An 18088-nucleotide genomic window follows, 5' to 3' on the forward strand; every position below is an offset into this window, starting at 1 on the left:
TCTGGACCTGGATGTGGGCTGCCTGAGTCTTCCTTTGGCTGGAATCAACCGAAGACCTCCTTTGGAGTCAGCACCACCCACAGAGGTCTTCTCACAACATCTGGGGGCCTTTGGCACCTGGCATAGGAAATCCACCCCAAAATTCTCTTTTCCATGAGGTTCATGCAAGGGACATTCCCAGTGGGTTGGCTGTCTCCTATCTAAGCAGCAGTGCCCCCCAATTTACCATTTGAAAGAGTGGTTGGTCCCTCCTGAAATAGCCACCATAGATATTACTTTCCTTTTTAGAGCAAAATCTGGAAGTTCATCGGGCTGGTTAAACCCTCATGAGGCAGAGGGAAGTGTTTCCTGATGCTCTTATATTTTGGAGTCTTCTCTGTGTGATAAAGGGAATTTGAGCCACTAGTTGGTTGTAATTGTGTAGAAGGAACAACCTGGTTGAAGTTAAGGAAACTCAGCTTCATGAGGACCTAAAAGGAGAATTGCTTGTACGTCTTCCTATGAGTCCAGAAGAAAGGCAGATTATTATTGGTTTTTGGAAAAAACCCAGATCTTTCCTTGGTCAGGAAAAGCGCATCTTGATGTGTGGTTTTGTCCAGTCCTCTGGGAGGAGATGCCCTTTATTTCCTTGTTTTCAGAAGGAAGAACCGAAAAGGAGGCAAGCTGCTTGAAAGAGATTGGAAAGGCATTAAAGAGAACGTACCACTCGCAGTCTGGATTTTCAGCTCCTGCTGTTGTTCCAACAGGAAGGAGGAAAGAAAGCAGTTGAAATCCCTTGTAAATTTAACTCAGCTAATTTTCCCATCATTTCAGTTTGAACGGCCTTTTCTTGGTCCTGTATCTGTGACGAGAAGATTTTTATTCTGGACAGTTATTAATTCTTCCGCTTGCTGTTATACATCATCAATAAACAAGGAAAACGATTCTTCTTGGGCTAATCATGAATAAGTCGGTTCATCTATGACAGACTATTCTGAATTTATCTGGAAGGAAGTCTAGTCTTTTACTGATATAATTTACCTTTAAAATAAAACTCGTCTTAATTTTACTGAGGATGAGGGAGTTAGATGAGAGATTTTCCTCCCTAATTTTTTTTTGGCTGGAGGAGAGCTGATAAAAGGCAGGGGTCTTCCTTTTTGCTAAGTAAGTGTTTCCTGATGCTCTTATATTTTGGAGTCTTCTCTGTGTGATAAAGGGAATTTGAGCCACTAGTTGGTTGTAATTGTGTAGAAGGAACAACAATATTGTTTGTTATATTTGTCAAGAAGGGCTGTGAAGTCCTTTGGATGTTCTAAAAAGATTTTAAAATCTTGCCAATAAAAAGTCAAATTTCTCATGGGGATTTTTAACGAACCAGAAGGCTTTGATGGCACGGATTTCTGTCTTGAAGTAAAGAGAACTGGGCTTTGCAGAAAACAATTTGAAATTACAGCTGTGCAGTGTTTCGATTTGATTTCTGAATAATGGATGGGAGTGCAAACTCTCTTTATCTTCATGTGCTTTCCAAAGCACTATTTGGAGATGGCTCGGCTGCATCGCCCTCCTGGAAACACTGAGAAATCAGCAGTATGTTGAAAAAGCCAGTGTGTTTTATGCAAAGAGTGAACTCATTCTCTGTGGCCCTCTATGGATTCTGCACTGGGGTTGGACTAGATGACCGTGAAGATCCCTTCCAGATTCTGATTGTGTGATTGTTGGTCCTTGAGGGCAAATTTTAAAAAAAAATGTCCATAGTTGGATAACTTCAAGCTTGTAGGACGAGTGGCATATACATTCAGCAAATAAAGAATTTAAAATGAGATAGATAAATAGATCTTCTACTGGACTAACCAAATAGATCCTCAAGCTTGTTCAAACGTGGGAAAGAGAAGGCAAGGTGGGGAAAAAAATGTTCTGCCATCCAGTCTCTCCCAGCCTGACAAATGATGGTAAGTGAAGTGAAGCCCCAGTAATTATGAGATGCCTAGCAGGTTTGGGAATATCGTGGGAGAATTTAGCATTTCTCCTGCAAATTAGAAAACCGAAGCAGCTGCTCGCAGGCTTGTTAAAATAAAGCCCGTACGATTAAATCTCTCCCCCCCCCCCAATAATCTAATCCAATCTAACCCATCAGACGTGAGATTGGGCAGCCTGTGGGGGAATTCTCATTTCCTGCCTGGGCACCGCACACTTTGGGAGATAACCACCCCTTTTGGAAACGAAAAACGAGCTCTCGGTGGCCTTTTTAAGATGCTGGCTCCGCTCTGGCTGATCCTGAAAAACAAGCCTTGGCAAAGATCATGCCGGCTTAGGTTTTGAAGTACACCGGGGGGGGGGGGCGGCTCTTATTTCCATCCTAAATCAGAAAGCCGTTTCTCCCGTCCGTCAGGAATCTCAAAGCCCAGGCTGGCTTTTGCTCCAGATACAAGCCCGGGGGCTTGGCGTGCAAATGACTCCTCAAATAGGACACTCCTGATTTTTGCACTCGCCATTTACGATTTTCTCCCCCCGGTTTCCAAACGCGAGCCCTGCTCGGCGTGGGAACCCAGCTGGAAGCCTCCCAGCCGGGCGAGGAGCCCCGTTTTCTGCCTGAACGTCCTCCCTGAAAAGAGGCGTTCAGGGTCCCTCGTTCGTTTCAGAGGTCCTGAGTTAAACGTTATTACAGCCGCCCGCAAAGCATCGCTCGGTGTTCCCACCCGCCCCTCCGGACATGCGGCCAGAATCCGCTTTTGTGTCGTTGAAGTCGCCAGTTCTGGGGCTGATGAGCGCGGTCTGGATCTGCGTGGAGGCGCCTTCGGGGGTTTGGACGATTCACACGATACGAGTTGCACAGTCCGCCGAGCCTAAAAGAAAAAAATGCACCTAAGATTAAAACTGTTTCTCAACCTTGGCAGCTTGAAGACGGGTGGACTTCAACTCCCAGAATTCCCCAGCCAGCAAGGCTGGCTGGGGAATTCTGGGAGTTGAAGTCCACCCGTCTTCAAGCTGCCAAGGTTGAGCAACACTGAATTAAAACTACCCCAACTGGTACCCGACCCGGCTCAGTTTCTCCCAGATCGGCCAGCTCGCGTCGGGGCTGCCTGGGGGAAACGGGGGTGCCTGGAGCCCGTGCGTGCAAGGCGTGCGTGTGCAAGGCACACTGGCAAAGGGGCCCGGCCTGGCTCTGCCGCAAGGAGAGCTTCCCAGGGCGCTGACTCCCATAATCCCCGCCTGCGGGGGATTATGGGAGCCGAAGTCCACCCCGCTCCCGCCCCTCCCGCTGGCGAGTAGCTTTCCTCTCGAACGGGCAACATTCCGCCGCGCTCCAGCCAATCAGCGCGCCGCGCCCTCGGGCACGCCCTCTTTGTCTCGCGCCCGCCAATCCCGCTCTGCTCCCGGCGGAGGCGGGGCTCCGGCGCTTCCGCTTTTGGCAACTTAGTAGCCGCGGGCCGGCGGGGAGGATGCGGCTGCGGGCGCCCGCGGGCGCCGGGTGGGCGGCGCGGGCGGCGCAGACGGGGCTCAGCTGGGGCGTCACGGTGGGGCTGTTTCTGCACAGCACAGGTGAGGCCCCCCAGAGTGGGGGGATGATTCGGGCCTCAGGCAGGAAGATTTGGGGGACCCGGGTTCGAATCCCCGGGAGATCGCGCCACGGGGGCGCAATCGTGGCTGGTTGACTCCAAGCCATGATCGATGTAGCCAGGTTTGTTTCCTCCTCCATAACTGGCCACGAACTGGCCCCATCTTTGGTAGCCTTCTTGGAAGTCCCTCAAAACAGGGTTATGTCCCCGGGGGGCGCTTTCAAGGACTTGGTGGCCCCATGGTCACCCCGAGGGTGCTCTCTCCTAGCCTTTTTTAACAAAACATATCGATGTTCCCCTTGTGGAACGAATTTAATGTTTGTTTTTTATGGCGGTGCTTCATTGTACGCCGCCCAGAGTTACGCTGGTGAGACGGGCGGCTACGTAACTGCGAGGAATAAATAAATAAATAAAGTGAAATCATATTAAAAAAAAACCCTTAAGAAGTACAGTCAAAGGATCAGCAGGATGTGCTAAGCAACAACCAAGCGGATGGTTTAGTGCGAAGTGGGAACCATGTTGCTCCCTCCCTATTTAAAAAAAAAAAAGGCGTAGCTGAGTTTGCAAACTTTGACCCGCTTGGCTCAAAGGGGTTGGGTTGGGCTGGGTGGTTCAGGGACTTGCGGGGAACCTTGGCGTGTGCTTTGAACCAGCAATCCCTGTTAGGCCCTGCTCTGGTTTGGGCATCCCGTCAATTCTCTTTTCTTTCTTCTTTCTTTCTTTCTTTCTTTCTTTCTTTCTTTCTTTCTTTCTTTCTTTCTTTCTTTCTTTCTTTCTTTCTTTCTTTCTTTCTTTCTTTCTTTCTTTCTTTCTTTCTTTTTCTCCCCGCCCATCTCCCTCCAACGGGAGATTATTACAGTCAAAGACCAGCAGAAGGAGGGTGGGGTACAGTCAATTTACAAAGCGTAGAAAATGTATCGGAAAAATAATAATAATGATGAAAGATCTAAAATAGGAAGGATGTATCTAAAAGGGATCGAAAGGAAACATGATGAAAAGTTAGACGTTATTAAAAATATACGTATTGAAACAGAAAGGATATCTAAAAAAACAAGAGTCTAAAAGGATCTAAAAGTGTTGGTGGTTTCAGCTTTGCATCTTATGTGGATGTGGCAGTTGTGTTTCTGTTAACCCAGCCCAAGGGGTGCTTAGCGGTTGTGTGAACCCCTTCTGGGAGTGCTGAATCTGAGGTCAGAACTTCCTTTTTCCAGATTTTCTCAAAGCTTCTGAAGGTTTTTCTTCTTCCTGATTTTCTTCTCTACATCTTCAGCCATCCTGCCTTTTGACTGGGAGGGGGGGCACCCTCTGGCCCATTGGTTCATGGATGCATTGCAATTGTTTATCACCTGCATTTCAAGGTTACCCCCCCCCCCCAAGCCAGCCATCAGCCCTTCGAGGGAGGCCAGGTCAAGAAACCGACACCGCAAGGATTCCAGGAATGCTCTGTGGTTGTAGAGTAAAATAACAGATCTTAATTTTTTAAAAAATACTGTATTGGTGACAGAACAGCCAGAAGATATAACGGTGCCAACAGAGTCAGAAAAGAGTATACAGAATAGTGATGAAGTGAGAGATTTGAAGAAACTAAAATATATATCCATAAAGTCTTAGTATAGAACTGGCTTAATCCTATTAAATCTAGCCATATAGACCATCTGTTGCTCCATCTTCTCAGTTTTCGTACAATATGTTATTTCAGTACGATGGTATTTTTACAATATAATTAGACTCGTATATTCTATTATTTAGATGTCATAGAGCAGTGTTTCTCAACCTTGGCAACCTCAAGATGCGTGGACTTCAACTCCCAGAATTCCCCAGCCAGCCATGGGGAGTTCATTCTGGGAGTTGAAGTCCACGCATCTTGAGGTTGCCAAGGTTGAGAAACACTGCCTTAGAATATTGAATATAAATAAGAGGGAAAAAAGTGGATAGTGTATCAATATTAATTGTAGTTTTGGATATTGATCTTACAAGTATTATGATTATTCGACTTTTTCTTCAAACTTAAATATAACATTGGGAATGAAATGAAAAAATAAAGGAAGAGGTATATTTTATAAAAAAGGTTTCAGCCTTAAGCTAAATTACTTAGAACTTCCATCATGTTGTTACTTGGTAGAATAACAGAATCCCTCCGTGTCCCATCTTATACTAAATAAAATCAAGGTGGGGTTATTTTGAGTCTCTTTCTCACCCCTTCCTCTTTCCCAGGACTGAGTAATCTTTTTTGAAAGTCCCCCATCCCTTAACAGCTGATCCCTTTCTTCCCCATTCTCAAAGCAGCTATTCAGAGCAGCTTAGAAGCCAGATAAATTATTAGATAAAAACAGAGCATGTATAACCTGTCCAGCTACTTCTAGCATCCTTCAATGGAGGGGTGGGGGGCAAGTGAAGGGAAAGGCCCACACTTCTTGTGGGACAGGAGGAGTAGCCTTTTCTCTTTCCTTCCCAGTTCTGTTAGAAACTGTCAGCCCTTCATGGTAGACAAGACTAGAAAACCAAAGTCATGCACGCTAATGCTACTTTTATTATAAGGTCATAGTAACAGAATCGTGCAAGTCTGAATGTGCTTCCCCCTCCCTCCCTTTATCTTTGTAAGAACTAGGGAGGGTCTTTTCTGAGAGGCTTTCTCAGATTACAGTTCTGCCCGGGACTCAGAGTTCTTTTATCTGTTGTCTTGCTTGCAGCTCTTCCTCCTGTTCCTCAAGGTTATTCCTTTTTTCCATTACAGATGGACAAACGGAGAGAGCGAGAGCGAGAGTGAGAGCGATACTGTAGATAGAGTCAGCCCTTCAAGGTAGGGCAGACTAGGAAACCAAAATCATGGAGGCCAATACTACTTTTATTACAATGTTACAGAATCTTGCAAGTCTGAATGCACTTCCCCCCTCCCTCCCTTTATCTTCATCAGAACTAGGGAGGGTCTTGTCCAAGATGCTTTCTCAGATTACAGTTCTGCCCCAGACTCAGACTTCTTTTAGCTGACTCTTGTCTTCACTGCAGCTCTTCCTCCTGTTATTCAAGGTTATTCCTTCTGCCCGTTACAAATAGACAGACAGACAGAGAGAAAGATAGAGTAGATAGATCGCGTCACCCCTTCAAGGTAGGCCAAACATGGTCACCAAAGACATGCAAACTAATTCTACTTTTATTATATGTTTATAGTAACAGAATCTTGCAAGTCCGAATGTGCTTCCCCCTCCCTCCCTTTATCTTTGTAAGGGCTAGAGAGGATCTTGAGACGCTTTCTCAGATTACAATTCTGCCCGGGACTCAGGTTTCTTTTATCTGTTATCTTGGTTGCAGCTCTTCCTCTTGCTCCTCCAGGTTATTCCTCCCGCCCATTACAGAAACAGGGCTGGGGCCGTGGACTACCCTTTGCCATTGCAGTCTGGAGCTTTCAACAAACAGCAGCTTTGCTGAACCAGCTTAGAAGGGAAACTTGGATGCCTTTATCTGTACCAAGTTAACTTAAGGCCTGTCATGATTCACCAAAATGAGCTGTTCCTGACAATGGACAACATTTTGCTCCAAGCTCCTGGACACAGTTCTGGCCAGGTTTCTCTGGCTGTTGCTATTATTATCGTTATTGCTGCTGTTATTGTTGGTCGTACAGTCAGCCAGATGTTTAGACTGGATTTAGCATTTTTGTCCACCTGTCGAGTCCTTCCCAAAGACCTGGATAGGCAGATGTTGTTTGATGGTGTTAAAGGTATGATAGCAGGATATGAGCTGTTCCAGGTAAAGCTGCCTTTTGCAATGGACCGATGATTTTGTCAGTGCCGATGGTTGACAGGATGTCTGAAGATCCAGATGTTTTGGGATTGCACCCAAGGTGCCTATTACTGTTGGTACTGTCTTCACTTTCTTTTGCCACAGTTGTTCTATTTCTATTTGCAGGTCTTTATCTTTTGTGATATTTCTAGATTTTGTGACTTTTATTATTAACCCCCAGTGAGGCACTACCTTCATGAGGTGGTGGGGCTTGCGTGCTCTGAGAAGGAGGAGAGCTATGCCAGAGGTTCAACCATACTGGACAGGTCTCATCAGAGGAGCCAGACGAAGAGTGTATCTCCCATAAATAATATGGTGAGACATAATTTACAGAAACCGGTACTGGATCGGTCGTCACCCAGGTCAACAAGGACCACGCTAGGTGTTCTAGTTCCTAGACATCTGGTGACAAGTGGGCTACAGCACTTAGGACTGTGGGCTGAGCATGATCTCCAGTTTGTCTTCCTCTTCCAGATCTTCGGAGGCAGATTGAGCAAGGAGATCTTCTTCAACCTTCTTTGTTCATCTTGCTGGTGCTCTGTTCTGTCATCCTCTACTTTGTTGTGTCTCTCATGAATCCAGGCTATGTCGAGGACAACGAGGATGAGAAGGTTGGTTGGTCGCTCGGGGAAAACCTGGGAATGCTTTGGGTGCTGTTGGATTTCAAAGGGTACGAAGTCGAAAGCCTTGATGGCTGCAAAGCATGGTGTAAAAGATTAAAGCAAACAGCTAAAAAAAGGTCTGTGTATTATATATATATATATATATATATATATATATATATATATACACATACACACACACACACACATACACATACATACATACACATACACACACAAACACACACACATACATACATACATACACATACACACACAAACACACACACACACATACATACATACACATACACACACAAACACACACACACACATACATACATACATACATACAGAGAAAGTTACAGTTTTTACTGATTTTATATTTTGTTTTGGGGATTTTGTTGTTTTTACTGTTTTGTATGCCACCCAGGGTTGTTATAAACATGGGCAACTTTATAATGAAATGAAATAAAATGTAAAATAAAATATAAAATATGCGATAGAAGCTCTTTCTAAGCTAGCATCTTGAAGATTTTCATACAACGTTGTCCACAGTTTGTTTATTTACAGTTTTGTTAGGTCTAGAAGACTGATGACTCCCAAATGACTTTGTTCCCTTCATAGCCATGTTAGCTAGTATTTTGGGGTGGGGTGGGATTGTAAGTCTAAAAGTGTCGGAGGCTGCAAAGTTAGAGAGCGCTGGACTCAATTATGCAACAAAAGATATGAGATATAAGAAGACGTGGTACTGAATTCATTCCTTTTCTGAATATCTAAAATACTCTGCACCATTAACAAACCCCAAAGCTTTTCCTTTTCTCATCTTCCTCTTCCCTGGTACTTTTTTTTAATAGTTAAAACTTTATTTAGCAGTAATATAGCATATACAGAGGTAGAGATGTACAAGTAGTCCTCATTTAGTGACTGCCTCGTTTAGCGACCATTTGCAGTTACGGCACTGATGAAAAAGTAGATTTGCAACCAATCTTCTCATTGACAACCTTCACAGGTCTGTAAAGCCGAGGAAAGCCGAAGTCAGATCATAAGCACCATCGCGGTTTCACTTAGCAATCGCTTCATTTAACGACCAAGTTGCCGGTTCCAGTTGTGGTTGCTAAACAAGGCAACCTGTATATTCATTTCTCTTTTAAAAGGTACAGGTAGTCCCCAGTTTAAGAACAAGTTTGGTTTCCAAGGTCCTTAAGTCGAATTTGTAAGCCAGAACAGTAATATGGTATAATACTGTATAAGTTATGTTGTGTAATTAACTTGAATCATTGTGTATTTAATTCGAAACCCGGGGACTCCCTGTACATCAACTATACTCTGCGTTTTTCTTTTTTTAGTCTTGTCCTTTCCTTTTACAGTGGTACTTCGGGTTACGAACTTAATCCGTTCCATGACTCTGGTCGCAACCCGAATTGGTCGCAACCTGAAGCAAATTTCCCCATATGAACCTTATGACAAGCACACCAAAAACCTTCCAAAACGCCACAAAACACACCACAAGCCTCACTGAACGTCTCCTTGCTACCGCGATCTTGCCCACAGGAAGCCGCGACCGCGTGGCAGCAGGGAAAATGGGCGCTGATCCAGTTCGTAACCCGAGGCGGAGTTAGCAAACCGAGGTAAATTTTTGTGGCCGGAGCTGGTCGTAACCCGAAAAGTTCGTTAACAGAGGCGTTCGTAACCCGAGGTACCACTGTATTTAAAACAAAGGTGTGTTTCCAAAAAAGAGATCTGGGCATTAACAGGTAATTCCTGAGGTTATACAATTATTGCATTAGTCTCATTCGACGTGCCTCCTGTGATTTGTATAGGACTCCGCGAACGGACAGCAGAAAGCCGCAGGGTCCCCGCAGGGTCCCAACGTCCGCCTCAGACGCTGCGGATACTGCATGGTGAAGGTGGGCTCTTGGTCTCCAGGTGGAATCCCCCAACTTGCAGCGTTGCGAAGGGGTCATCAGGCGCCCTCGAGAAGGACCGTGGAGCTCCAGTTAACCGAATTCGGCAGCTTTTCCACTCGCTTCCTAATTTGGAAGGTGGAATTGGCCCGGAGGTTTCGGGCACTAATGCGGATGGGGAAAACGGGGTCAGGCGTAGGCATTGGTGAGCGGATGGTCATAGAAAGTCAGGCTGGGGAGGGACTTTGGGAGGTCATCCAGCCCAACCCCCGCCCAGGGCAGGAACCCACTGCTACGGCGTCCCCGACTGATGACCGCCGGCCTGTTGAGACGCCTTTAGGGAAGGTGACCCCAGCATGACACGATGCCTTTTGTGGTCTTGCAGCAGCCTTTGCGAGCCAAACATTGCCAGTCCTGCCACCATTGTGTCCGCCGCTACGACCATCACTGCCCTTGGATTGAGAACTGCATTGGGGAGAGGAATCACCCACTTTTCGTGCTGTATTTGGGGGTGCAGCTCGCCGTCCTGCTCTGGGCTCTGCAGGTGGCTTGGTAGGTAACAGGCAAAGCCAGGGATTGGGGACCCCGGCCTTACGTCTGAAAAGTGTACAATGGCATCTCTGTGACATCGAAGTCAGGTTGCCCGTGGCCATGATGTCACTGCTCCGATGACACAAGTGATGCTCTTGTGTTCGAGCAGTGTTTCTCAACCTTGGCTGAGCCGGGGAATTCTGGGAGTTGAAGTCCACCCCTCTTAAAGCGGCCAAGGTTGAGAAACACTGCGTTAGCGTGTTGTGCCACGCGCAGCATTATTTAACTGTCCTTGGAGGATGGCTGTGAATGGAAACATCATCTTATGCAAAGATCCAGACTGAAACGGCAGGCGAAGAGGTCGCCTCCTGTTGTGGGCTACAAATCCCACATTCCTTATTGTAAAGCTTGGGCATTGAGGGCACTGTCATTGCTCTGCCCATCGTCCTTGCCCTGGTAAACAAATACACCTTTTTTGAACTCTCAGGCATCCTTTTAGTCCCCTTGTCTCTCGTCTGTGTCTCTCACCTGTCTTTACCCCTAAAGCTCCAATGCTATTTATTCGATATTGGTTGGATTGCCCCAGAAGCTCCAGTTGATGTACAGAGCCCTGTCCTCCACATCTCTCCCCAAAGCAGCAACCCTGCGAGGTAGGATGAGTCAAGAGGGAGTGACTGGCCCAAAGTGACCTGGGGAGCTTCAGTGATTGAGGATCAGCTCCATCCTGTGAGAAGTTGAGCATCTGTTTGAGTATTTCAGTATTCCATGAAAGTTCTTGCCTTATTGGGGCTCTCCTCAGTTAGGGTTCCTATCCTAGCTGATCTAAGTAGCGTCAGATCTTCTTGTTCTTGGATGGGAGGTTGTAGGTTAGACTGGAAAGCTGGAAAAATTTCCAAGAAAAAGGCAAGCAACTTCTGCATTGTTGCCAAGAGAACGACATGGCTGCCTTCATGAAGCCACCAGAGATGTTATATGCCTCCCCTAATCAATATTTGAGAACCACTTTGGTTTAAGGCACCAGGCTAGAAACCAGAGGCCACGAGTTCTAGTCCTATCTTAGGCATGAAGCCAGCTGGGTGGCCTTGGGCCAGTCCCTCCCACTCAGCCCAGGAAGAAGAAGAGAAGGGCAAGCCACTTCTAAAAATGTTCCCAAGGAAACAGGAGGGACTTCTCCAGGCAGCCCCCAGGAATCAACACGGACTCAAAGACCCACATAATCGGTATTTGGTGACGTGTCTTGAAGTTCCCCCAGCTTGAGAGACACTTCTGGAAGTTTTGAGGCTGCCTGATCACTCCGTGGCTATTCAGAGAGGATATAGAACAGATTTGGGTCCTTGGCTTATAAGGACCTGTGAAATATTCCACGCGTGGAGACACTGGGTTGGGAGAGGGTGGTCTGTGGACAACTGTGAGTTGCAGTTGGGGCGGGAGGTGGAGAAGGAGGAATAGTCCAGATGGAGGGGTTTGGTTGGTGATGGTATAGATGGGCATCAGTGGCATCTGAAGGAGAGAGAAGGAGGTGCCAGGAGGACAGTATTTTTGGTGCACAGGAGGAAAAACAGCACACACGCGTGCACACACACACACACACACCCTGGCCCTACGCAGCACAGGGATTCCAGAAATGCTATTCTGGGAGTTGGGGCATTCTGGGAGTTGAAGTCCACAGGTCTTAAAGTTGTCAGAGTTGAGAAACACTGTTCTAGAGGTACCAAGGAGTGTGTTCAAAAATCAAGGAGACTCATTTAGTTGATGCCTCCGTGACGCTAGTTGCAGATCGATCACGTAAGGCAATAGGAAGGGTTTGGGCTTTGGAGAGGGGGTGGTCTTTCAGGCCCTGATCCTTGGGTGAAGTACTCAACTCGAAAGGGACCTTAGAGGTCATCTAGTCCAACCGCATACATTTGACTCCTTGGGAAGTGAGATCGCAGTATTCCCACGTTTCCTTTTCTCTTGAAAGGTCTGGCTTGAATTTCCAGCCGTTTTCCTGGACGTGGCTTCAGAGCAACCTGGTCCTCCTCCTCTCCTTCCTCTTGATCATCGTCTGCACCGTGGTGGTGACGCTGCTGCTGGCCTCCCACCTCTACCTGGTCTCCTGTAACACCACCACCTGGGAATTCATGTCCCGCCATCGCATCTCCTACCTGAAGCACTGCAAGGTGGAAAACCCCTTTGACCAGGGGGTCTTCCTCAATCTCTGGAGATTCTTCTGCGCGTGTCGGCTCGTCGCGTGGGAAAAACTCTACCCCCCAGAGGAAAGTGACCTGGTGTGATGGCAGGAGGCTTTCGGGAGAGGGATTGGGCAGTTCAGTTGCCCAACGGACACTTTTGAGATGACGCGGAAGCCCCAGACCGTCATCCCAATTAGAAGGAGGACCCATTTTCTGTTGCATCACCTCTTCTAACCAAAGGCTAAAATCTGATGGGTTGGGTTGGGGTCAGCCAGTCAGGGATCCTAACCTTAACGTTGGAGATCTAGCTCCTTTCAACTGACTGGGCAGCTGCTAGAGAGGACCCAAAGGAAGCATACGGGGTCAGCGTGGGGAAGAACGTTCAGAGGTCCAGACCCCCCCCCCTCGAAATACTGCAAGGTGGATTTTAGCAGGATGTTCGTATCCGATTGACGCCAGAGAACGGGCGCTCCTTGGAAGCCGAGCGTTTTTCCTAAGCAAATAAGAAGGTAGCTTCACATCGTGCCTTGGGACAGAGCTGGAAGGAAAATGGTTTTAATCCAACACTAATTTTAATAAAAGATCAATGTTTGGATTGAAAGATGCGTCCTGTCTGCAGGATGTGCGCGTGTGCAAATGAATGGAGGGCGGGGCTTAAACGGGGGCGGAGCTGCAACCACTCGTTCTTCCTGATGTCTTATTTTTTCCGTTTTTCATATCGGTACCCTCCCCTCTTGCCCTGCCCGGCCGGCACGCAGATGATTAGATCTCCTTGCTCTTGACGTTAAAAGACTTGTCAAGGCCGCTCCTACTTGCCGACTCCTGGCCAGACACAGGCTGGCGTCGGGGGGTGTAAAAATGTACTAAATACATTGAATAAGTAATAAAAATTGAATAAATACATAGGCTGTATAAACAGTAGCTGGAGGAGGACAGTTGCTAGAGCAGAGTTTCTCAACCATGGCAGTTTCCAGATGTGTGGACTTCAACTCCCAGAATTCTCATCGATGGCTGTGCTGTGCTGGCTGTGGAATTCTGGGAGTTGAAGTCCACACATCTGGAAATTGCCATGGTTGGGAAACACTGTGCTGGAGAGCACAGGCTTAAGGCATAAACCTTGGGTTTAAAACCATCCCGGGTGTCCCACACTTCCTCTGTAAACACCAATAGCTGGGTTCGTACGTTGCAGCAAGCCACAGCCAAACCACGATGGGGCTCAGGGTGACGTGTGCATCTGCTAGGGTGTTCAGTAAAAATGGCACTAAGGTGTTAAGTGAAATAATAAAATTAAGGCCCGTTTCAGGGCGGGTAGGATTAGAACGGGAGAAACCTCCATTCACAAGTATCTAGTGTCCAGGTCAGTCCCAACTCCAGACCTCACACTGGGGGGCATCTGCAGGGAGGTCAAAAAAGTCAAGATGTGGCCTTTTTTGACAACCTCGCAAATTCCCCCTGCTCGCACTGCAACTTCCTCTTAATAAAACTATTCACACCCACTGAAATCATTCCTCTCCCATCGGACTCAAAAGATGGCATGCACATGGCGGTCTTTAGCACTGCAGTCTTCAACCTGACCCTCGCGGGTATGTTGGACTACAGTTCGCATCATCCACAGCAGGACTGGAGATGTCCGGTGGCCCAGGGCGTGCCTTTGCCATGGAAAAAACTTCCACGCCTCTTAAAAAAGCTCAACTAGGCTACGATGATGTCCCCACTCCAGCCGAGTCACCTTAGAAAACACTCCCGTGCTCTGCTTTCATATTCAAAACAGTTTAATTTTAAATATTAAATCACAGTGGGTTATTCAAAGGTGAGACGCCTCTCGCACTGGGTTTCCATCCGTGTGTGTTTTCTCTCCCATTCCTCCCTCCTCCATGCCCGGATGGCATTTGCCCTCCTTCGCGGAGGCAAAGAGACTGGCAGAGGGGAAAAGAAAAAAAAATAGAATTCACATAAATCCGCCCTACGGCCCCTAAAGTGACATCTCCAGAGGCGAAACAGATGTGGAAATCGAGGCAGCTAAGCGCTGATGGGGTGACATCCTTCAAAGCGGCATTGTGCCCTTTGCCCATGGGCGGAACAAGGAAGAAGGCCAGCTTTGTTTTCAAACCGACGGGAAGAAGAGAGGATCTCTTTGTTTTCAGCCCAGCTGAGCAGCCAACGCCGGACTTCGGTTGCAGTCGTCTGCCTGGGAATACGGTTCAAACTCCACGTGGACAAGGGCCACGCGGAGCGTGCGTTCTGCCCGTCGATAGTCCGCACCCTGCCCGCCCTGAGGTCCCCTATCGATAGCTTGGACAGCTGTGCTTTCCAGCTGTGGTAGCCCCCGGGTGCCAGCTCTTCCCTTTGCAGAGCCGGGGGGTGCAGGTGGGACCTAGAGATCCGAGGGGATCCAACTCTTCATCCTCTAGGCCAACCTTGGCGACTTGAAGATGGGTGGACTTCAACTCCCAGAATTCCCCAGCCAGCAAGGCTGGCTGGGGAATTCTGGGAGTTGAAGTCCACCCATCTTCAAGTCGCCAAGGTTGAGGAACTCTGCTCTAGGCATTCCCCACGCTTTCATTCACACACACGATGGGCAGGTGAAACCCCGGTGCCTCGCAGTTAGTGCAGACTACACCCTACATTTCTAAAACAAAGCTACATCTTTGGAGATCCAGGTTCCTTCCTTCATCTGGTTGGGGTAGACGCAGGCAGCGTCAAATCCGAACAAGAAGCAACGCTGAGCGTCTGCTCTCGGCTGTACGTGCCTGAAAAATGGTCTGCAAATCCTTTTCTGGCCGAGATGGGGCTTCTGAACCGTCCGGAAAGCATCTCGGAAGGCGTTTGGAAGGGGCGAGGTCCCAAAGGGACCACGGTCTTGCTCAGCCTGCTTCTCTGACGCAGGAGACCAGCCGAACGGCCCTTGAATTTGGGGGGGGGGGGAGGTTATGTGTTAGTCCATAGCAGCAACAGCAGCAGCAGCAAAACCTTTGGGGGCGAGATGAAATTGCAGAGCAAACCCAAACAGTGGGGCCCCCTCTCCCAGCGCAGCATTTCAGCCTCTGGGGCCGAAATCGAAAAAAGTCACCATTTCTTTTTGGGACTATCCAGCATACAATCTGTAGATAAACTGCCCCCTTCGCCAACAATCCAGAGTTAGGGGGGAGCTGATGGACGCTCACTGGTTTCGAGAAGCTGCCTGGGACCGTGTCGACCAGACTGAGTCTTCTGCCTTGAAAAAAACTAAAACGTGGTGCATGGAAACGTCGTTTTCCCCAAAGGGTGATCTGCTAAAGCTTCTCTTGAGCAGCAACGGAGGAGGGAGGTCTCCAGCAGCCAGTGCAGGGCCTCCGCCCCCATTCAAACCTCCAGCAGGTGCCGGGAGATGAAGTCAAAATCCTTGAACCGGGCTTGCTCTTCCGCAGTGAGGGGAAGGGCGGCATCCGGGGGTGTCAGGACAGCCTTTTGAGAAGTGAACTCCTTGTCAAAGTTGCTGACATCGGTGGGGCTCTTCAGTCTGGGCACCAAAGGTGGCCTGAGCTTTCGGGCAAAAAGAGCCCCCCAGTCCATCTCCTGGGGGAAAGAAAGAGAGGGGGGGAAACATGAGCCGACAACAGGGCTGCCTTCACCCAACTTGCTTAATGCTTAATGCCGCTGGTCTGGCAGCACACAACTGCAGTAACCGAGCACTCCACTCTCTGGAGAAATACAGTAGTCTTGTCCATGTTCCCCAACCCTGCTAGGTATTCTATGTCCCTTGCATCAAATAAATTTTAAATTTTAAATTTTAAATGTAGAATTTAAAATTTAAAATTTAAATGTAGAATTTTAAATGTAGAATTTAAAATTTAAAATTGTAAATGTAGAATTTAAAATTTTAAATTGTAAATGTAGAATTTGAAATTTTAAATTGTAAATGTAGAATTTGAAATTTGAAATTGTAAATGTAGAATTTAAAATTTAAAATTTAAAATGTAGAATTTGAAATTTGATTGATTTAGGTGCCGTTCGACTCCAGAATGACGCTGGGCGGCTCACAGTATGGCAAAGAGAATAAAGTCCACCACAGCTGAAGAGACAGAACCGACACAAACAAATAGGATAAGGATAAAATAAAGAACAAGATGGCGAATCGGGCCAACAACACGAAAAAACAGATTAAGAAAACTCGCAGGGACTCCAACCAAGGTCTAGTCCAAGGTCTGGGAGAAGGTCCAGGTCTTCAAGGCCCTCCAGAGGCCATCAGGGTGGGAGAGGTGGTTCTCAGGGGGCAGGGGGCACTACAAAGACAGTGTGCTTCCTGGGTCCCACTAGACGACCCTCTTCATTCGAGGGGGCCTGGAGCACCCCCGCTATCAGATCATCCTGGGCGGGCTGATACTGCGGGAGATAGGTGGTCCTTCAGATAACTGGGCCCTGTGCCACGTAGGGCTTTAGAGGTCATAACCAGCACCTTGAATCAGACCCAGAAGCACCCTGGCAGCAGGTGGGGCTTGCAGAGCGTAGGCGTCACATGGGCATACTGAGGCACGCCCATCGCTGCTTGTGCTGCTACATTCAGGACCAGTGGAAGCTTCTGAGAGGTCTTCAAGGGCTGCTCCGTATACAGCACGTTGCAGTAGTCAAGCTCTGAGGTGACCAGGGCGTGAGAGACTCCCGATCCAGGAAAGGGCACAACTGGTGCTCCAGATGAAGCCGTTCGAAGCCCTGCCTGGCCACAGCTGCCCCTTGCTCATCAAGCAGCAGCTGTGAGTCCAAGTCCCCCAGATTAAGAGATACTATCAGTTTACTATGTCCATTGTCCTATCTCTGGCCAGTGGCCTGGCATCAGCAGTCAGGATGGCACGGCCGCTGGGTCAAACCAGAGGTGTGTTCTACGGCTGCCAAACCTTGACAGGGAGTTTTGTAATAGAACACCTCATATTTTCCACTGTTCTAGATCTTTTCATTCCTTGGAGGACTCCCCAAGCAGGACTTGGGGGACTGTTCCACGATGAACCCCTTTAAACCCCAATTTGGGTTTCAATTTGTCCCTTTCCTGCTATTAACCTGGGTAAGTCAGCTGTACAAACCCAGCCCACTTCTTCAAAAACGCAAACATTTATTTGCAGCAAATGTTAGGTCGATTGTATCATGCAACGCACAGGAAGGATCTGAAAGTCAATGCCTCCGAGAACAAGGCGGTTGCATCTGTCAGGCAAAATGGAGTAAATGATTACACAAATGGTGAAAAAGTAAAGCAAGTCGATGAATTTGTATACCTTGCTAGAATGCGTTTTTAAAATGGGGAAAATGGAAGAATGTGTAAATATTGGTAGAAAGGAGGTGGGTCGCAGGTGACGAGGAATTCATGTTTATCCAAAAAAGCCGCACAGGGTGGTGTGTAAAAGTGGGCTTTTGCCTGTATCAATATATGGAAGTGAGTTGGGTGTTTGAGAAGAAACACAAACGTGGTTAAATGTAGGGGGAACGGGGTATTTAAGATGTGTGTGTGCCAGTAGAAAAAGAGAGTGAATAGATCAGTGTTTCTTAAACTTTTTGCTCCCACGTCCCCCATTCAAAAATTATGGAGGACCCCAACA

General features: G+C 47.6%; 2 protein-coding genes across 4 annotated transcripts in view; one reads left to right on the forward strand and one right to left on the reverse strand.

Annotated features, from left to right (window-relative positions):
* The first annotated feature begins 3372 nt into the window (after positions 1 to 3372).
* ZDHHC12 (zDHHC palmitoyltransferase 12) lies at positions 3373 to 13125 on the forward strand. 2 transcript variants are annotated; one of them, XM_088147153.1, is made up of 5 exons: positions 3373 to 3519; positions 7788 to 7924; positions 9739 to 9825; positions 10208 to 10374; positions 12314 to 13125. In XM_088147153.1, the coding sequence occupies exons 1-5, from the start codon at positions 3420 to 3422 to the stop codon at positions 12624 to 12626; spliced, it is 804 nt and encodes a 267-aa protein (XP_088003279.1). In that variant the 5' UTR covers positions 3373 to 3419; the 3' UTR covers positions 12627 to 13125. The 2 variants fall into 2 exon arrangements, with proteins under 2 accessions (XP_088003279.1, XP_088003280.1); XM_088147154.1 differs by having other exon boundaries at positions 10211 to 10374.
* Positions 13126 to 15003: 1878 nt separating this feature from the next.
* PKN3 (protein kinase N3) overlaps positions 15004 to 18088 on the reverse strand; it is a 37157-nt gene continuing 34072 nt past the window's right edge. For both annotated transcript variants that reach the window (XM_088147152.1, XM_088147150.1), the window contains one exon: positions 15004 to 16079. In XM_088147152.1, the coding sequence (XP_088003278.1) occupies positions 15867 to 16079 (213 nt within the window). In that variant the 3' untranslated portion in view covers positions 15004 to 15866. The remainder of the gene's footprint in view (positions 16080 to 18088) is intronic.

Source organism: Python bivittatus, unplaced genomic scaffold, assembly GCF_059951505.1.
Source record: "Python bivittatus isolate LINGU-HERP-01145 unplaced genomic scaffold, Pbiv_v1 ctg000160_np1212, whole genome shotgun sequence".
In the NCBI taxonomy this organism is placed as follows: Eukaryota; Metazoa; Chordata; class Lepidosauria; order Squamata; family Pythonidae; genus Python; species Python bivittatus.

What these genes read in the sequence shown, in the direction of transcription:
- ZDHHC12 (XM_088147153.1), top strand. Translation starts at nt 3,420, where the DNA reads ATGCGGCTGCGGGCGCCCGCGGGCGCCGGGTGGGCGGCGCGGGCGGCG. An exon ending in AGGACAACGAGGATGAGAAG is followed by an intron (nt 7,925 to 9,738) that starts GTTGGTTGGTCG and finishes TGATTTGTATAG; the next exon opens with GACTCCGCGAACGGACAGCA. An exon ending in GCGGATACTGCATGGTGAAG is followed by an intron (nt 9,826 to 10,207) that starts GTGGGCTCTTGG and finishes GTGGTCTTGCAG; the next exon opens with CAGCCTTTGCGAGCCAAACA.